The 16,742-nt window shown below is 34.6% G+C and overlaps 1 protein-coding gene across 2 annotated transcripts in view; it reads right to left on the bottom strand.

Annotated features, from left to right (window-relative positions):
* GTF3C3 (general transcription factor IIIC subunit 3) overlaps nucleotides 1-16,742 on the bottom strand; it is a 27,138-nt gene that overhangs the window by 9,894 nt on the left and 502 nt on the right. The window contains exons 1-13 of one of the 2 annotated variants that reach the window (XM_011369242.2): nucleotides 15,699-15,953; nucleotides 14,544-14,655; nucleotides 11,473-11,663; nucleotides 10,638-10,761; nucleotides 10,134-10,325; nucleotides 9,469-9,634; nucleotides 6,050-6,197; nucleotides 5,412-5,484; nucleotides 4,582-4,685; nucleotides 3,534-3,705; nucleotides 1,964-2,166; nucleotides 1,538-1,639; nucleotides 787-922 (exon numbers count right to left, since the gene is read on the bottom strand). In XM_011369242.2, coding sequence (XP_011367544.1) covers nucleotides 787-922; nucleotides 1,538-1,639; nucleotides 1,964-2,166; nucleotides 3,534-3,705; nucleotides 4,582-4,685; nucleotides 5,412-5,484; nucleotides 6,050-6,197; nucleotides 9,469-9,634; nucleotides 10,134-10,325; nucleotides 10,638-10,761; nucleotides 11,473-11,663; nucleotides 14,544-14,655; nucleotides 15,699-15,800 — 1,825 coding nt within the window. In that variant the 5' untranslated portion in view covers nucleotides 15,801-15,953. Of the gene's footprint in view, nucleotides 1-786; nucleotides 923-1,537; nucleotides 1,640-1,963; nucleotides 2,167-3,533; nucleotides 3,706-4,581; nucleotides 4,686-5,411; nucleotides 5,485-6,049; nucleotides 6,198-9,468; nucleotides 9,635-10,133; nucleotides 10,326-10,637; nucleotides 10,762-11,472; nucleotides 11,664-14,543; nucleotides 14,656-15,698; nucleotides 15,954-16,742 lie in introns of those variants that run through there. The other variant, XM_011369243.2, reaches the window with a different exon arrangement.

The following is a 16,742-nucleotide window of genomic DNA, read 5'->3' as shown; positions in this document are numbered from 1 at the left end:
CTCTGAGACAGATTATGAGCAGCTGAGCCCTCACTCCTTTTCCTCTGACTCTCCTCTCACAGGACACCTTATCCCATATCCTTATATTGTGCTAACAGAGATTAGCTCTTCTGGATTCTAAAACCCTGTCCATTGCACAGTGCCATGCCTGTAACAATAATTTACTAAGTGTCTGTTGAATTAATTAACAATGAAATAATTTTCTGCCAGACTGACATCTCCAGTTCATAGCTTAGATCTTTCCCAAAGTTCTCTTTCTAAGTAATAACCTCACTTAAACAAGCTTGATGTTTTCCTAGCTAAAAATAGATGACTTTTAAAGTCATATTACTTGAGACTGGGTCAAAGCAACTTATTTTCAGAGTTTCTATGATTATTGCTACATTTGTCAAAAAAGAACTTAACAGAGAATATAATATATGTAATTGTAAAAGTGACCGGATAAATATAGTAATCTGTACTGTCATCTAATCTTCACAAATTTCATAAAATGAGATATAATTTCATCTTAAAGTCAAAATTTTAAATTGTTTAGTTTTTTCACAGAAAGATCCAAGCAGATGTTTTCTTTTTTAATTTTTTAAAATCAAAGTATTTACAAATGTCCTTTCTTTTTTTAAAACAAATGAGTTTACCCCAAATGAGTTTATTATACTTGAAGGATTTAGACTAGAAAATTTCATTTTATTTGAGCAGGGTATACTATTAGATTACTGTCAGGTGTTACTTCATGAGTCTATTTTTCATCCCAAATTTTATGTAATAAAGCAAATGAAAAGTAATTACCTTTTGCGTCACAATTTGCTGTCTCTTGGTCATTATTGTCTGATATTTTGTCTCTTGACACTTTAATAAGGTAAAGATGCCGCTCTCCAGATTTGGAACTGGATATCAAACAGACTTGGGCTCTATTCATTGCTACCTGAATTAAAGATAATTTGAGGTTTTTTTAGTCATATAATTTTTTAAAGAAAATCTATGGGCCACAAGTACCACAGATGTGCCTGAAAGCTTCTTAAGTAAGGAAAAAGAAACCAAATTAGTGTTTACATAAACATCTAAAAAAGATTGAATGGAGATTTTTTTCTTACCAAAGGAATTGGGGTCACTCTACTCACAAAGAAAGCAATTCACATCAATTTTATAACATATACATATACACGCACATAACCACCTCTCTGGAAAAAAATTAGCCTCAGAAAGGATGTCATAATCTGGAAAACATTTTTTGCAAAGTGAACAATTTTGGCACATAGTGTGTCTACAGGGCCAATAACTGATAATATTGTGCTTCTCACTATTCTAAATATGTACTAGCAATAATTTTATTTCACTTAATCTACTGTCTAGTTTAAACACTCACAGACTTTCAATTACATACCATCTCTAAATCTTTTGTCCTTATCTGGCTTTCACTTTAAAAAGTTTGAGTTTAATGAAACAAAACAGAACTATAAAATAGCCATAATCTATTTAAATCTAATTCTAAACATTTAAAAAGTCAACAAAGTTAATATAAAAAAAGATCATTACCAACCTTTAAAAGCATGGCTAACATGGTAAGAAGGGTATCCACATAACCATACATTTTGCCTTGTGAAAACAATAGAGTAGAACGATGAAGCAATAACTTCAGTTCCTAAATAAATAAGCACATGATAATCAGTGTGACAAGATTCCTTTGCTGTAAGTTGTTTTATTTGTGTAGAAAAGTTTAATGTTAAAAACTAAAGTTTAGGAATATCTGCTTTATGATCTTTATAAGATCCAATCTTTTAGAAACTATAATTTGTAATGTCTAATGACTGGCTGAAACTTAAGACTCAAAATTATTTTTCAAAAACACTGAATTTAATACACACTAAAATAATACTTTTGGATGTAAGCTGTAGAGAGACATCTGAGGAGAAAGTTTAAAAATATAATCCACAAGAAAAACTTCCTTCTATGTTACATGGCCTACCTGCTGTGCAGCGTTTGCATCTTGTGCTAAAGTATCGGGATCATACATTGGTTCCAGAGCTTCCAGAGCTTTCTCAGGACGGCCCAGCTGCTGCTGAAGGGTGGAAAGTGAAATTCTTGCATCCAAATGGAGGGGGGCCAGATCAACCACTTTGCCATAGCTTTCAGCTGCACGCTCCATATAGCCTAAGGCCTTTAAACATTCTAAAATATTAAAATAAAGTATAAATATGAACTACAGATTTGTAAGCTTTACAAAATTATTTCATTGCAATTATATCCTTTTTAAGTACTTTTGCCTCCAATTGCTTTCTCAAATCTCAAATTTCTCAAATCTATCCTCATCATCATCTTTAGGTTAAACTTTGATAATAAAGAAGACTAACAAATATGGATGGGCCATCAAAATGTCACTTCTCATCATTTTTTCTCTCTTTTAAAGATATTTTGTTATTAAGTTATAAGTTTTAAATTTCTCTAATGATCTTTCTTACATAACAACCCTAAATTTCTTTATGATTTTTAGATGATGCTGAGGTTTCACCTTCCACTAATCTCAAGCTACACAGCCTCAAAATGGAAACAGCATTTATCAGCATCATAATCATAATTAAATAGGATATGTAAAGTATCTACTTTTAGTAACAGGAGCAGGTTCAATATCGCAGTCTTAGGAAGGCAATAAAAATTACAATTCTCTGCTCACGTTTAAAATTCAATACTGCAAATAATATAACTTTTTATGATGAATATTACATTAGTATTGATATTTACTCAGTAAAGTGTTATCTTCATCATTAAGTGCTCTCTTTGCTATTTTATATTTGTGATACATTTCAAAATTTACCAAAATGTCAATCAGTGATTCTCTAGTTATAGAGAACTTTCTGCCATTATATATTTTAAGAACTATTAGAACATTCTATTATCATGCAATATTTTTAACAAAGATTATTCAAATGTTAATGCATATTTTATGTTGATTCAATAGGAAATCCTATTAGAATATTTTTGGCTTTCATACATTTCCTTAAGAGATGTAGTTTTTTTTTCTTAAGCTGTTTTTTCTACTCTAAATGATTTGCTTCTGATTACTGTGGATTTACAAACAAAATTTATTTCAGATTACTATAGACTCAGAAATAGAATGACAGATAAAACCCAATATTGAGCATATTTCTGGCTCAAAGAACATTGAAAATGCATTAATATTTCTCAAAATAACTATTAAATATAAATCAAAAATTAGATTTTACCCAAAGTCTGATAATCTATTACTAGAAATCAGAGCCTACGGTATGACAGGTAGAAGACAGGTATTTAAGGTATTTTTAACAGGGACATGTTAGTCCTTTTTCACGCTGCTACCATTAATCATTCATCCAAAGCAATAGTGAGGGGGGAATTCACTTAGTGACATACAATTTAAAACACTGACTTTCAAAAAACTGCCCTGAAACCATAACTACTTTAGTAAAAGTAATATTTTATAATAATTATTACTATCTTATGAAAGTAAGTCTTGTCTCTTTATACGATTAAAACTTCATCCTCCCACAAAAAAGTATTACCTGCATGCCGAAGCCAAACTACTGCGAGGTTGTATCTTTCAGAGCAGACTAGTGCACTAAGGAGAGGAAGTGCAGAATTATATTCACCAACATCCAGAAAAGCTTCAGCAACATCTAGATAGAGGTCTCCCATATCTTCAGGATTCTGTTCCACTAGTGTTGTCAAGAGAGGCTAGACCGCAAAATTAAACCCCAAAGTCAAACATTCCTTACAAATTTGCACATCTATGTTTATTTTTCTTTTTAACATAGACATGGGGCAAGCCTAAAGAGCACAGCTTAATAAAAACAGCTTTAAATAATCACTTCTGTATTTCCTTAAAAAGAACTCATATGACCATTATTCACTCCTTCAACACATTACTTTTGAAAGCTTGTTATAAGGCAGGCATGGCAGGGGCTACAACACTGATCTTCTGGGCTCCTCCTCTAACAAGTCAAACATACCCATGCCTCGAGGCCTCTGTGTTTGCTGTGTTTCCGGAAAGCTGTCTCCTCAAATATAAGCATGGTTTACTTCCTTCAAGCCTTTCCTGACCACCTTATTTAAAACTTCAACTCCTCCCATCACCAATATTCCCTATTTTTCTTCCTTGTTTGATTTTTCTCCAGAGTATTTATCACTAACATTCTATATTTTATACAATATTTTGTTTATTATCTATCTAATCCCATTAGGAGAAAAAGTCCACAAGGGCTGGGATTTGTATATTTTATTCAATGCCTTATCCTAAGGTCTGCAAAGTAGACGCCCAATTTTTTATTCAATGAAACACTTAGTCCGACGTTAACAAAAGAGACTAGTTGTCAGAAATTACCAATTGTCTAAAAGGCCCACCCTCACATTCTGATCTCTGGATTGTTCTAATTTTAAAAGAAAAACAAAGTATTATAAGCCCAGTTCCACTTTTAGCTTTTGTAAGACATTCACACAAAATGCTTATGGTGACTATTAAGAAATGTAGAAATTAGAGTCAACTCCTGTCATCTAAAAAAAATATTGGATTTGTTCTGAAGTATCTCAAGTAAAGATCTTAATGTTACTTACATTAAGTGGTTCGAATATGTTGAGATGTACAAGGCAGACCATCAACTTCACCGTGATATCTATTGGCACGCCATCAGGTATAGTGCAGGTAACATTCTCACCAACTGTGAATTAGACAGATAAAAAGCAGATCCTATACACAAGCTTAGAATGTGGGGCAAATGACGCAATGTAAGATCTCATTTACTTAATTCAAAGCAAATGATTCCATAGTCAATTCTAAATTTAACCAACTCTAGTACCAGATACTAATACCTCTCTAAGTTTGTCCTTTGGTAGCAATTACCCTTCATATTCTTTTCGCAGTACCTCATCCACTTATCCAAAACCTACACACTTTCTATCAAAACTACAAAGAATTAAAAAGACAAAAATAAAAAACAAGAATATATAAATACTCTCGCTTTTATTCTTGAATTCGAAAGCCTCTTTTAGTCTTCACTACAAAGAGGCTGAAAAGAGATATTATTTTGCTTAAGTTTCAGGTAGCATTTTATGTGTATGCTTAAGTTTGAAGTAGAACTTTTTCAATGCTTAAGTTTGAAGTAAATTAGTAGAGAGCATTTTAAACCCTTTTTGAAAAGTAAATTGTTTTTGATACACTGTCTAGTAATCCATTCTTTTTTCACATTAAACTAAAAAGACCATGGGTCAGTGAGAAATGCCATATTCAAGTGGACATATTGAGGAAATAAAAGGGAGAGAAAACAATTTTTTTTTAAAGATTACAAAAAGATGTGACACCTCTCTTAGGAAAAAATACTCCCTGGGAAAACTTGTTATGAAAACATTAACTTTCAATTTCAAACTGCCACATTATGTACTACAACCTTTATTCTCTTCCAAAGAGCCTTCTTCTGTAGTTTTTTTTTCTAGCGCAACTCCAGAAAAATCCGTAATTACCTAAAAGAATGGAGGGGAAAGAAAATACAATAGATATGTATGAAAAACCTTTCCACAATGCAAAGATTTGTATAGTTAATTCAAATATTCCTTATAACATATAAATGAGCTATAAAAAGCAACAGTCTCTTCAAAATAAGAAACCATTGTGGTACATTAACATTTTTATATCAGATTAACTAATGCTTAACCGAAGATAACATTTTTATACCATATTAACTAATGCTTAATCAAACCAATCTACTTTCTCAACAGATTAAGAATTGAATCACAGTAATTAGTCTGGCTGCTGAATCCTGCTACTTTAGTGCAGACACGTCTGGCACCTGTGATAATGGTGATAGCTTTTATCATGTGATAACTACATTTTATATTTCATATGGAACTAATATAGAACTTAGAAATGTTTCCTTAAAGACTTTAAATATATAAAAGTTAAATATGTAATTTAGTACATAAGTAATTTAGTATATACAAATAAAATGAGGACTTGTCAATTTGTAAGAATTTCTAGAACACAAAAATGTGTCTAAAACCTAACAAAGAAACACATAAGTGTTCCTACCTCCAAAGCTTTGTCATATTGTTTGTTAGAAATATATAGTTCAGCTGCTATGTTAACATCTTCCATGGAGACTAGGCCCTGGTGTTTTGAGAAAGCTTCTTCGATTATGTTAATAGCTGAAGTAACATCATTAGCTTCATAGTAACTCCTAAAAAAGTAAATGGCAAAATGGATGAGTGTTTAATTCAGATCATAAAATTAATTTCCTTGCTTAGGCCCTCTAGCTATTTACTATAATTTTCATTTTCTTAAAATTTGGGAGGAAAAAAAGTCTTACTTAAAATCATAATCAGAACTGATCCAGAGAAAAATGTGCAATGTCAGTATAACAATGTCATAATGTAAAGCATCTCACTCTCCCAAAGCTACCTCTTATCATTCCAGCTCATTCCCTCTGTAACCCAATATCAGCAACTCTTCTACCTCAATGGAAACTACAAAGCACTGGTCCTACTACGTTTTCCCTGTCTCTGCACCCTTCCTGTTTTCACTCTCTTCCTTCTCTATGCTCCAACATGATAATTCCTGGTGCATCTCTTCAGTTCTCTTGTCCTCTCTCCCTTTATCCAAATCATCTGATAAAACTCCAACCTTAGTTAATCCAAATATGCCTACTCTTCACCACCAGCTGCCCAGCTGACCAGGCTGACCGGACTCATTCTATCTTAATGACCACTAGCCTCAAAAGGACCCATGGTACTTTTCAAACTTGAATGTGTATACAAACCAACTGGGGAGCTCATAAAAAGGTGTATTCTGATCCAGTGGTGCTGGGCCAGGGTTGAGATTCTACATTTGTGGCAGGCTCCAAGGTGATGCAAATACTGCCAATTGGTGCGGTAGCAAGGTCCCAAGGACCTAGACAACTATTTCACATGTTCTCCTCTCCAAACCTCCAACACTCTCCCATCCTCACTCTCACCTAATAGGCTTGCTTCTTATTTTACAAAGAGAACTAAATCAGACATCCTCCCAACACATCTACCTACTTACCCATATTCACAGCTGTATCTTCTCCCTTCTCCTTTTATAAGGCTAATCCCCAATTAGCTCCCATTCCCTCCAATCTGCTCAAGGATATCACTCAAGCAACTGTCCCCTCTCTCATGAATCTTCAATATGTTCCTCAGTTGTGAATTGCTCCCATCTGAATACAAATATATTGTAATTTTTCTCAACTTAGAAATTATTTCTTATCCCTACAACCCATTCCAATTACCTTCCCATTCTTCTGCTCCCTTTATAAATTTCTCCAAAGAGCTGCCTATCCCCCAGAAGTCCCTACCCTGTTCCCAATGTCAATACTTAGTCCTCATTTTACATGATCTATCTGCACTGTTTCAAATAGATGATCATCTCTCCTCATTGAAATGGTTTCTTCAATAAAATTCTTGATTATATTCTCTTAGTTTCTTCCTACTTCATTGCCCATTTCCTTACAGCCTCCTTGCTCTTTCCTCCCCATCTTTCAGACTTCTAAACACTATAGTACCTCAGGCTTTTGTTCTCAGAACTCTTCTCTCTTCTCTCCCCACCCTTTTCTCTCTCTCTCACTCTCTCTCTCTATCACACATAGACACATCACCTCGTATTCAATATACCAGAAAATCCTGAGTTCAGCCTACAAAATACATCTAGAATATGATTACTTCCCACCACCTCCTGCTGCTTTTACCCTGATTCAAGCTACCATTATCCCTTCCATAGATTACAGCAATTATTTCCTAATTGTGCTCCCTGCTTCTGCCCTTTCCTTCCTTAATCTATTCTCAAAATGCAGCCAGAATTGATGCATTTAAAGTGTAAGTCAGATTATGTCACTCTTCTACTCAAAACCTTCCAATGGCTTCCAGATTCATCCAGAGTAAAGCCAAAGCCCTTACAATGGCCCACAAGAGCCAAGTGATCTTTCCCTGAGACCTCTCTGACGTTACCCCTACTATGCTCCCCTTAAGCCTTCAGCTTCCATGTTGTTCCTTGAGCACTCCTTTGCACTTACCATTCCCTTTGCCAGTAACACACTTCCCTATTATCTGTTCCCAAATCTCCTTCCATTCACTTTCAGATCAGTATGACCATAACATAGGGAATTAAGTCCTTCTCTAATCACCCTATTATATATAACACATTCCCATTCCTCACCTCCTTTCCCTGCTTCGTTTTTCTTCATATCACTTACCAACATCTGACATACTATATATTTAGTTCTTCATTTGCTTATTGACTATCTCCCCCAACTAGAATGTAAGCTCCACAAGTACAGGGAATTTTAAAACTCATTCAATACTGAATCTCCTGGTGCCTTATACAGTGCCTAGCACATAATTTTTATTCAATAAATCTTTCTGGAGGGAAAGTAGAGACCAAGAGAAAGCCTAATTAATCAGAAATTATAGTAACAGAATTCTATGTAGAAAAGACCTCTTATGGCAGTGGCAGAACTGTTTATCACCACCCTGACCCAACAATAAGATTATAATTTTTTTTGACAAATGGTAAACAAATTTACTATCTAATAGTTCATAAAGTAGAAGCTTACTAGGCCAACCACTATGATAGCTAGAGATTTGATTAATGTAGCAAATAACCTGGGAAGATCCTCAATGCTCATTATATACATCAAGGATCAATTTAGGGTTGTCTTGCCTCAACAAATTTCCAAAAATGCTTCCAGTATTCCTATATAACCCATCCTTGGGAGCATAGGGGGTGATTTTACAGCTAAGCATCTTCCTGACAATGACCATGGAATAGGGTTAACCCTGAGATGCCCATATCAAGATGGTTAATCCTAGACTGAAATACTCTAGTAGATTATCTCTAGAATGAAAGCATACCACAAGGCATTACTTAGCCAAAATGTTTCCTATTTTGTTTCGTTGTACAATACATAAGTAAATGCAGTTGGGCATAATATTTTAGAATAAAATATATACCAAAGTCAGCATAGCATGTGCCAACTATAAAGAAAATTTTCATCTTAAAATGTTATTCTAGTATTGGCTCAAGATAAAATGATTACAGTAGATCCCAGATCACAAACAATTCATTAGCACATATGCAATAAATAGTTTAAAATATTACTGCAAATGTACATAACTTCAAATAAGTTATAGAAACCTGGGAAACTAGTCATCCTTTCAGAACACAATCTATTTTTAAGCTTCTGAGTACTTGAAAAGTTAACTGTCTATGCAAATTTTTCTAAGCAATCACACAGTTGACTTGAAAACAGAAAAGTACTGAAAAAAACCGACCAAACCAAAAAAAATCCACCTCTACATTTAAGCACAATATAAAATACAGGAAGTAAAACATTTCTTTGAACCTCAGTAAAAAGTATATTCTACTTCAAATATGCTTTGATTTCTAAAATAAGATTAATAACAGCATTTATATACATTTTACTCCAAACTTACTTTGCCATATCTCTAGCCAATTGCATAAATCGTTCTCCATCAGACGGAGACAAAAGGTTTAAAATACGCCTATAACCATCCATTGCCATTTTATGATCTCCCATCTGTTCGTAAAGGCTTGATCGCTCCCACAGATAACGGACATTAGTAGGTTCATATTTAAGAGCTAAAAAGAAAAAAAGATTTATCATAAAAAGAGTTTCATGGTACCTGGGTGTGACCCATCTTCTCTTCAGAAAATTTAATAAATGCTCTAAACTAATTCTCCTATAAAATCAAGCAAGTTTTTTGGGACTAAATCTACCTTCAAAGGAACTCTCAATGAGGTCTGATCTAAGACCAGACAGAACCTAAAGCATATTAATCTTCATTTAATCATTCTAGTCTGATATTAACACTCAAGGAGCAGCTTAGAACCAACACTGATCTCAGTGGGAAAATGAAAGTATTGTTCTTCTTCTAGCTTTTATGCTGTATTAGCTCATAATGTAAGTAAAGTGCTGATTAACATGAAATTACAGGAATTCCAATACTTACCTCTGGTAGAACAAAGTGTAAGGAATAAACACATTTCAGCTAATATCACCTCAAAGTACCAAGTACAATTTTCAAAAAACCTATTATGTAACACTTTATCAAACAAAATTGAAAAACATTTTAATTACCTTTTGTGTAGCAAAAAATAGCCTGCTTAATATTGTCTTGTTCCAGGGACATTTCTGCCAATCTAACCCATTCTTCAGTGTCACTGGGATTTAAATGTGCAGCAATCAACTCAAACTGCAGTGATTTCTCCATGTCACCTTGGTCTTCATATATCATGGCAAGAGTAGAGAATGGCTCATAAGCCAAAGGAGCTATAACAAATTTAAAAAAATAAATAAATTACTTTGAGGGAAGAGACTGGAACTGTCAATCCCATGGCTCTATCTATGGGTCCTTTCTTTAATATTTAAACTCTTTAAATAACTATCAGGATTATACAAACTACTTAATGGAATTTAGAACACTATATTTTTTATTTTCATATATTTTAGCATTTTTAAAGCATTTTCTTTTCTAAGCAAGTGTAATTTCATGGAAACCCTACTCTTCGCCATGCCCCCCTTATGAAAATCCCCCTTTGCTAAAGCTAAACTGCAGTTTTCAATAATCCCCACAGAAAACACCTTGTCTTATGATTTCCATGCACATCAATATTGCCTCTTCATGTTCTCCTCGAGCAAAGCGTATGTTGGCTTCACCCATGAGACCTCTCAGAGCTCTGGGAAGTTTACTCCGAGGTCTTTTCTCCTGTACAGAACAAAAATGACATTTAGATTAAAATACAGTAATGTTTTAGATTTCAATTCCAGCCATATTAATAAGCTGAAACTTTTCTTTAAAACTTTTCAGTCTACATTCAGAATTAAAGACAAAAGGGCTGCAATTCTAACTGACTCATTAATATTAGAGTCCATATTTCAGAAAAAAGTCTAAAACTCAACCACAGGAAATAACTAAAATTATTCTAATATTCTCCAAAAGAGCACTTCAGAAAGTTAAAACAAAAACAACAACAGTAGAAAGTTCAAAGCACAGTAAAATATATAAAGAAAGTAAAACCAAAGTGGTCAGGAATTACTAAGTAACTAATTAGAATAATAAATGTAGAACTGGATGCTGCAAAATGAATCCATATGCTAGGAGACTTATTATGATGCAATTTACTGAAGATCCTCCTTTCAAATTTATCTACTCAGAATGAAGTATGTTAAAAAATATCAAGTTACAATATGGACCTTTTAAGAGCAAAACTACAGTATATTTTGACACATGCAATAATTAAGATTTTACAGTTTTAAAAATCTCTAAAATGAAACAAAAGAAATAGGTAACAGTGGTTGTCTCATAGTATTTCCTTTCTTATAGTCTGAATTCTTTCCAACTATGTGTATAATTTAAGATTTTCAATGTCATATTTTCACATTCTGCTTATTAATACCAAAATAAGTAACAATTTACTTTCATCATTTTCTTGGTTTCACGATTAAGAACCATTTCCAATACAAACACATCGCCTGCAGTGGGTTGCTCAGGTGTTTCTTCCTCCTCCTCCTCTTCTTCTTCCTCTTCCTCCTCATCATCCTCATTCTCTCCAAGCATGGAAGCAAAGACCTTGTGAACTGACTTACTAACTCCATCTGATGTTTCTCCTGAAAAAAGACACATTGAGATAGGAAAAAAAAAAAAAAAGAAAAAGAAAAAAATGATAGTCAAAAGAACAAAAACTCCAGTAAATTCTTGAATATAAATTTACTCCAGCAATACCAAACTTGAATGCAAAAAAACAGACAAATGAACACTCTCAAAAACAACCCCAAAAAGAAAGCTATCATGAAGCTATGTACTTTACTCTGTAGGAATTACTGACACATTCTCATCTAGACATATAGGCAAAATTAAGTGGGAAATCAGAAGCACACACAGTATCAGTTAAGAGCAGAGTAAAAAAAAATGAATTGTAAGATGTAGACCTAAAAACTAAATAAGTCTAGTGGTACAGATCTAGGTAGTACAGCATAGTGTTTAAAGGTGAGGCCTGTAGAGTCAAGCTATCTGGTTTCAAACTTCATCTCCATCTATCACTAGCTGTGTAATCTTGGGCAAATTAGTGAAGCTCTGTACCTCAATTTCCTCATCTGTAAAAAGGGGTTAATAATAATGTCTGCATTATAGTGCTACTCTAAGTATAGGTTTTTATCTATATGCACTTAGAATAATGGCCAGCATATACTAAGAACTTAATACATGATATTAATATTAAAATAGTATTATTATTATTTCAGAAACAAAATAACATGACATACTTCATTTATATCTAAGGGTACCTCTACACTACAATGATTTTGTAAGTTCATAATGATGATCTTGAATGATCAAAAAGTTAGTTAAGTCTAGAAGCCAATTTTCTATTAGAGACATGTAACATATTTTAGGAAGTTCTAACAATATAGTTAAAATTTAAAAATATATATTTCTTTGTGTTCAAAAACTCTTAAGCTTATTCACTTATGTGAAACACCTCAAACCCCAAAGATGCTGGATAAATGAGACAGTATGTTTAAGAAAGAACAGAATTAAAAAACTTACATATTCTGAGCAACGAATAATTATTATGAAGTCTTAACGATCATCTTCAAGAATTCCAAACATCCAAAATATGAAAAAAAGGGTGTAAAACCCTACCAATCAATAAAATTTATTACAATAACAGAAAAAAAAGGAGAAAAATATCTTGATAGACACAAAAGTATTTGATAAAATCTACCACCCGTCCTAATAAAAACATTTAATCAACTAGAAATGGAAGGGAATATCTTAAATTTGATAAAGAATATAAAAAATTTTTCCACAAACACAGTTAATGGTGAATTATTCAAAGTTACTGGGAATGAGACAAGTATGCCACTCCTTTCAACATTTTACTGGAAATCCTAGCTAATATAATAAGGGAATATAAATAGAGGGCATAAAGATGGCAAGGAAGAAATAAAATTCATTATTTACATATGATTATGTACATAGAGGATCCATGTATTTGAACTTAGAAAGGTTCCTAGATACAGGGTCAATATACAAAAATTCATTAAACTGTAGTTTTTATATCAGTAACAATAAACTGAAAGTGTAATTAAAAGAACGCCCTATTTGCATCGTAGGAAAGGTGCTAGAGAGCAAGAATTTAGCAGTGGTATTCAGCAATGTATAGGAAGAAAAAGACAAGGACAACAGTGGCCATATAATACAGTTAGCAGACTTTGCCAAAGCCTGTTCAAAACTGAACCCTTCTTCTGCTTTGAATATTTGCCCAAACTCACTCAGGGTCTTGGTAAAGTTCTGGGACAATTCCTTCCTGAGAAACTGGGAACTTTTTATCTTAAAAGGTCTGATGGAATTATTTGAGCTGAGACCATTTAGAACTTTTGTGCCTGACTGCTAATGGTTAGGTAGAATTAGATTCACTTAACCTTTTTTAGGGAGGGCCACCTGTCAGGCACAGCTTTAGGCAAGAGGACTTACAGACACTAGTGCTGCTACGACAGTTGCACTACAAAGACGTGATGATGGAAGAGCTGCTCCTCCCCTGAACAGATAAGGAAGGACCCACAGGTTGTTAGAACTTTGGCCCTCTATTCCACCCCACTCGCCTGGCAAGGTAAGAAACTATAACCCCAATTTTTTCTCCTTTGCCATTTCTTCCCAAATTGGTCAAAGGGGACAGGAATAAAGCCTGTTTGTTTTATGTCCATCCTACTAGTGTGTTTTCTCTGTGTAAGGGCTTATTTGTTCAGAGGGGTGGGGAGAAATAGCCTCTACTTCTACCTTCCAGGTCTAGAAAGTTTAACTTAGTTGTCAGTCAGAACCTATAATGTCTAATTGACATCATCCCAGGAAATTTGATATGGCAAAAGGGATACCATGAATTATTACCAGTAGTCTTATCATTAGAAAGGTATATCTATCACTGGAAATTAGTAAGTCTGTACACTAGTTTATCAGTTAGGTTCTGATAAGTTTAATTAGTCTGGGCACACTACCAATTTAATATCTGGATATGCTGAGCTGAGGACTGGATCCTAGAATGAGGTAGTATATCAAGATACCTATGCTGTGTGTGAGGTCTCAGCTGGGCAAATTGGGCTTCCACTCTGACATTTCTATTTTATTTCCTATAGCTAAAGCAATGTTTTGGAAGCCATTTTGTATAGAAGTATAATTCATTACAATTTGGGTGAGTAAAGTCTGGAAGTAATTAGTAACCAACTGAGAAAACCAATTTTAAAAAATAACTCTAAAAAGCCTCCCTAACACTGATGTCAATTTGAAACACTTTTCCACCCATAAGACTGACTAACCATCACCATATTCAATAACTCAACAAATATTTATTGAGCCCCTATTATATATTAAGCACTATGCTCCTAATAAACCAGGTAATCAACAGAATGCCACTGCAATGAAAAAAGAACGTTTTCACTAAATTAGTAGATACTCTTAAAATTTATTGCAGGTAGCAAATGATCTTAACATACCTTCATTGGCATCTTTGTCCCGAGATTTGGTAGAGTCAATTCCTGATGATGATGGAACTTCTGAATCATTTGTATTTTCTTCAGCTGATAGCTTTCCTTTTTCCTGAAGACTCTGTGATTGAAAATAAATTCATGACTCCAAAAACTAATGCAAATTTAGCTGTCTCCTGTTGAGAACCAGGCATTTGCTTCATTTTGTTTTTATAAAACTTGAGCTCTCCGCACATACAGTATGTAGAATCTAAATCTGAATATTGTCAAAGCCTTTCAGAGTACTTAAGACTCATCCTTCAGTCTAAATCAGTCAATTGTGAAAATTAAAATTATCTTTGTATACAATGTAAAAATTTGTATACAATTGTAAAAATTTGTATACAATTTGTAGACAATTTGTATACAATTGTAAAAATTTGTGTACAATTTGTAGACAATTGTAAAAATTTTTATACAATTGTAAAAATTAAAATTATCTTTGTATACAATGTATACAAATATACATTGTAACCTAGTTTTGTTTTGTTTTGTTTTTTTAATGAAAAGAGATAGGGCACTATTACTTGCATGAATTAGGAAAGAATCCACCAATTAATTTCAAAAGGTGCAATTTTATTTTCCCTCGGACTTCAACTGAGAATATATGGAAAATTTTTATATTTCTTCATAAGTATGAATAACTGAGTGAAGATTTTGTCACACAAGAAAATTCACTTTTTTTGCGTGAAAGATTGAGAGACTTCCCCCAAAAAGGGAGCTCAAATCCCTGTTTAGAAATAGAGAAACTGAGGCCTAAAGAAGAGAGGTGCGTCCACCCAGTCACAAAAAGGCTTAGTGGCAAAGCGAGGACTAGAACCAGATGCGAGGACTAGAACCAGATACTCTGACACCAAATTCTACTCCCCATTCTCCCATTTAACCTACTAGCGTTAAGCTACCAGCAAGTAAAAATTAGTATATTTGACAAAGAAAAAAAAAGGTCACAACCAAGACAAAAGCATTTTGGTGGGGGAAATGTTTTTAAGAGGAGCTTGGCACAGGGATGAGGTGAGAACCGGGGTTTCAGTAAGAAGTAGGAGAAGCTGCTGGGTTCCCCACATTTCCCTAAGCGTATTAGGGCGACAAGACAGTGAGGGGAATCCTGGCCTAGCATCTCCTCACTTTCTTCTCGCGGGTTTTTCTCTCTTCTCTCCGCCTTTCGAATTCCTCAAAGGAGATCTTCCCTTCCAGGTAGTCAATGAGCTCCGGGCTGAACCCCGACATCTCTGCGGGGTCCGGATATGCTGCCCCAGGAACCGGGACAGCGAACCGAAAGAGCAACGCCTCCCACACTCAAGCAAGCGCTGGGGTGCCGGGAGCAGGGACCTCGTGTCCTTCGGGAAAACGGGCCCGGCCTGCACCGCAGCCGCCGCGCTCGGGTTCCGCGGGAGCGCCTGGCCCGACGTCCTTCCGGGCGATGCGGGCGGGACCATTCTGACGGAACCTCCTCGCGCCCCGCCCTCGCCTGCCGCCTGGCTCAGGCCTCCTGCTTGTTATTAAGGAGTTGGGAAAAATGCGCCCCAAAGAGATTTACCTTAATCCAGATCGTGTCTTTTAACTCTCCATTAAGATTCTCACTCCCAGTCCTTTTCCTTTTCTGAATATTTGTGTAAATTAATTTGGTTTTGGCTGTAGTAATTTTTTTTTTAATTGAACCAATTTCACCTACGACAGAAAGCTAAAGTCTTCCCCCAATTTATGGTCTAAATCTCATCTCCAATCAATAGCATCATCACTTTTCCCTTCTTCCACAAATCCTCAAACACCCTTTCCTCGGGCTCCTTCTTAGTCTGTCAATAAGTTTATCTGGACTTGATGTCCCACCTCTAACTCCCACCCAAGTTTTCTTCTCTTCTTAACAGTCAAATGCTTCATATGATTACCATACACTGTTGCCCTTTTACTATGAGCCCGGTCTTATGCATATTGCATATATGTCTCAAATAATTCTTAAAAATGGATGTTGTTATTTCTAATTGCAAGGATCCACATCTAATTAGTAGTAGAGACAGGATTTGAACCCTGGTCTATCTGTCTCCAAATCCCATGTTTGGAATTACTGTGATATACTGCTTCCCTTCCATGGAACTATTCTTCACCTCCTACATGCTCCTGTAGTTTGTATTTTACCTTGTATTATAACTATTTCTCTGCTGTCCTTCTCTA

The sequence above is a fragment of the Pteropus vampyrus genome, unplaced genomic scaffold (assembly GCF_000151845.1).
Source record: "Pteropus vampyrus isolate Shadow unplaced genomic scaffold, Pvam_2.0 Scaffold146, whole genome shotgun sequence".
NCBI classification, from domain to species: Eukaryota; Metazoa; Chordata; class Mammalia; order Chiroptera; family Pteropodidae; genus Pteropus; species Pteropus vampyrus.
This window is presented reverse-complemented; position numbering and strand designations above follow the sequence as displayed.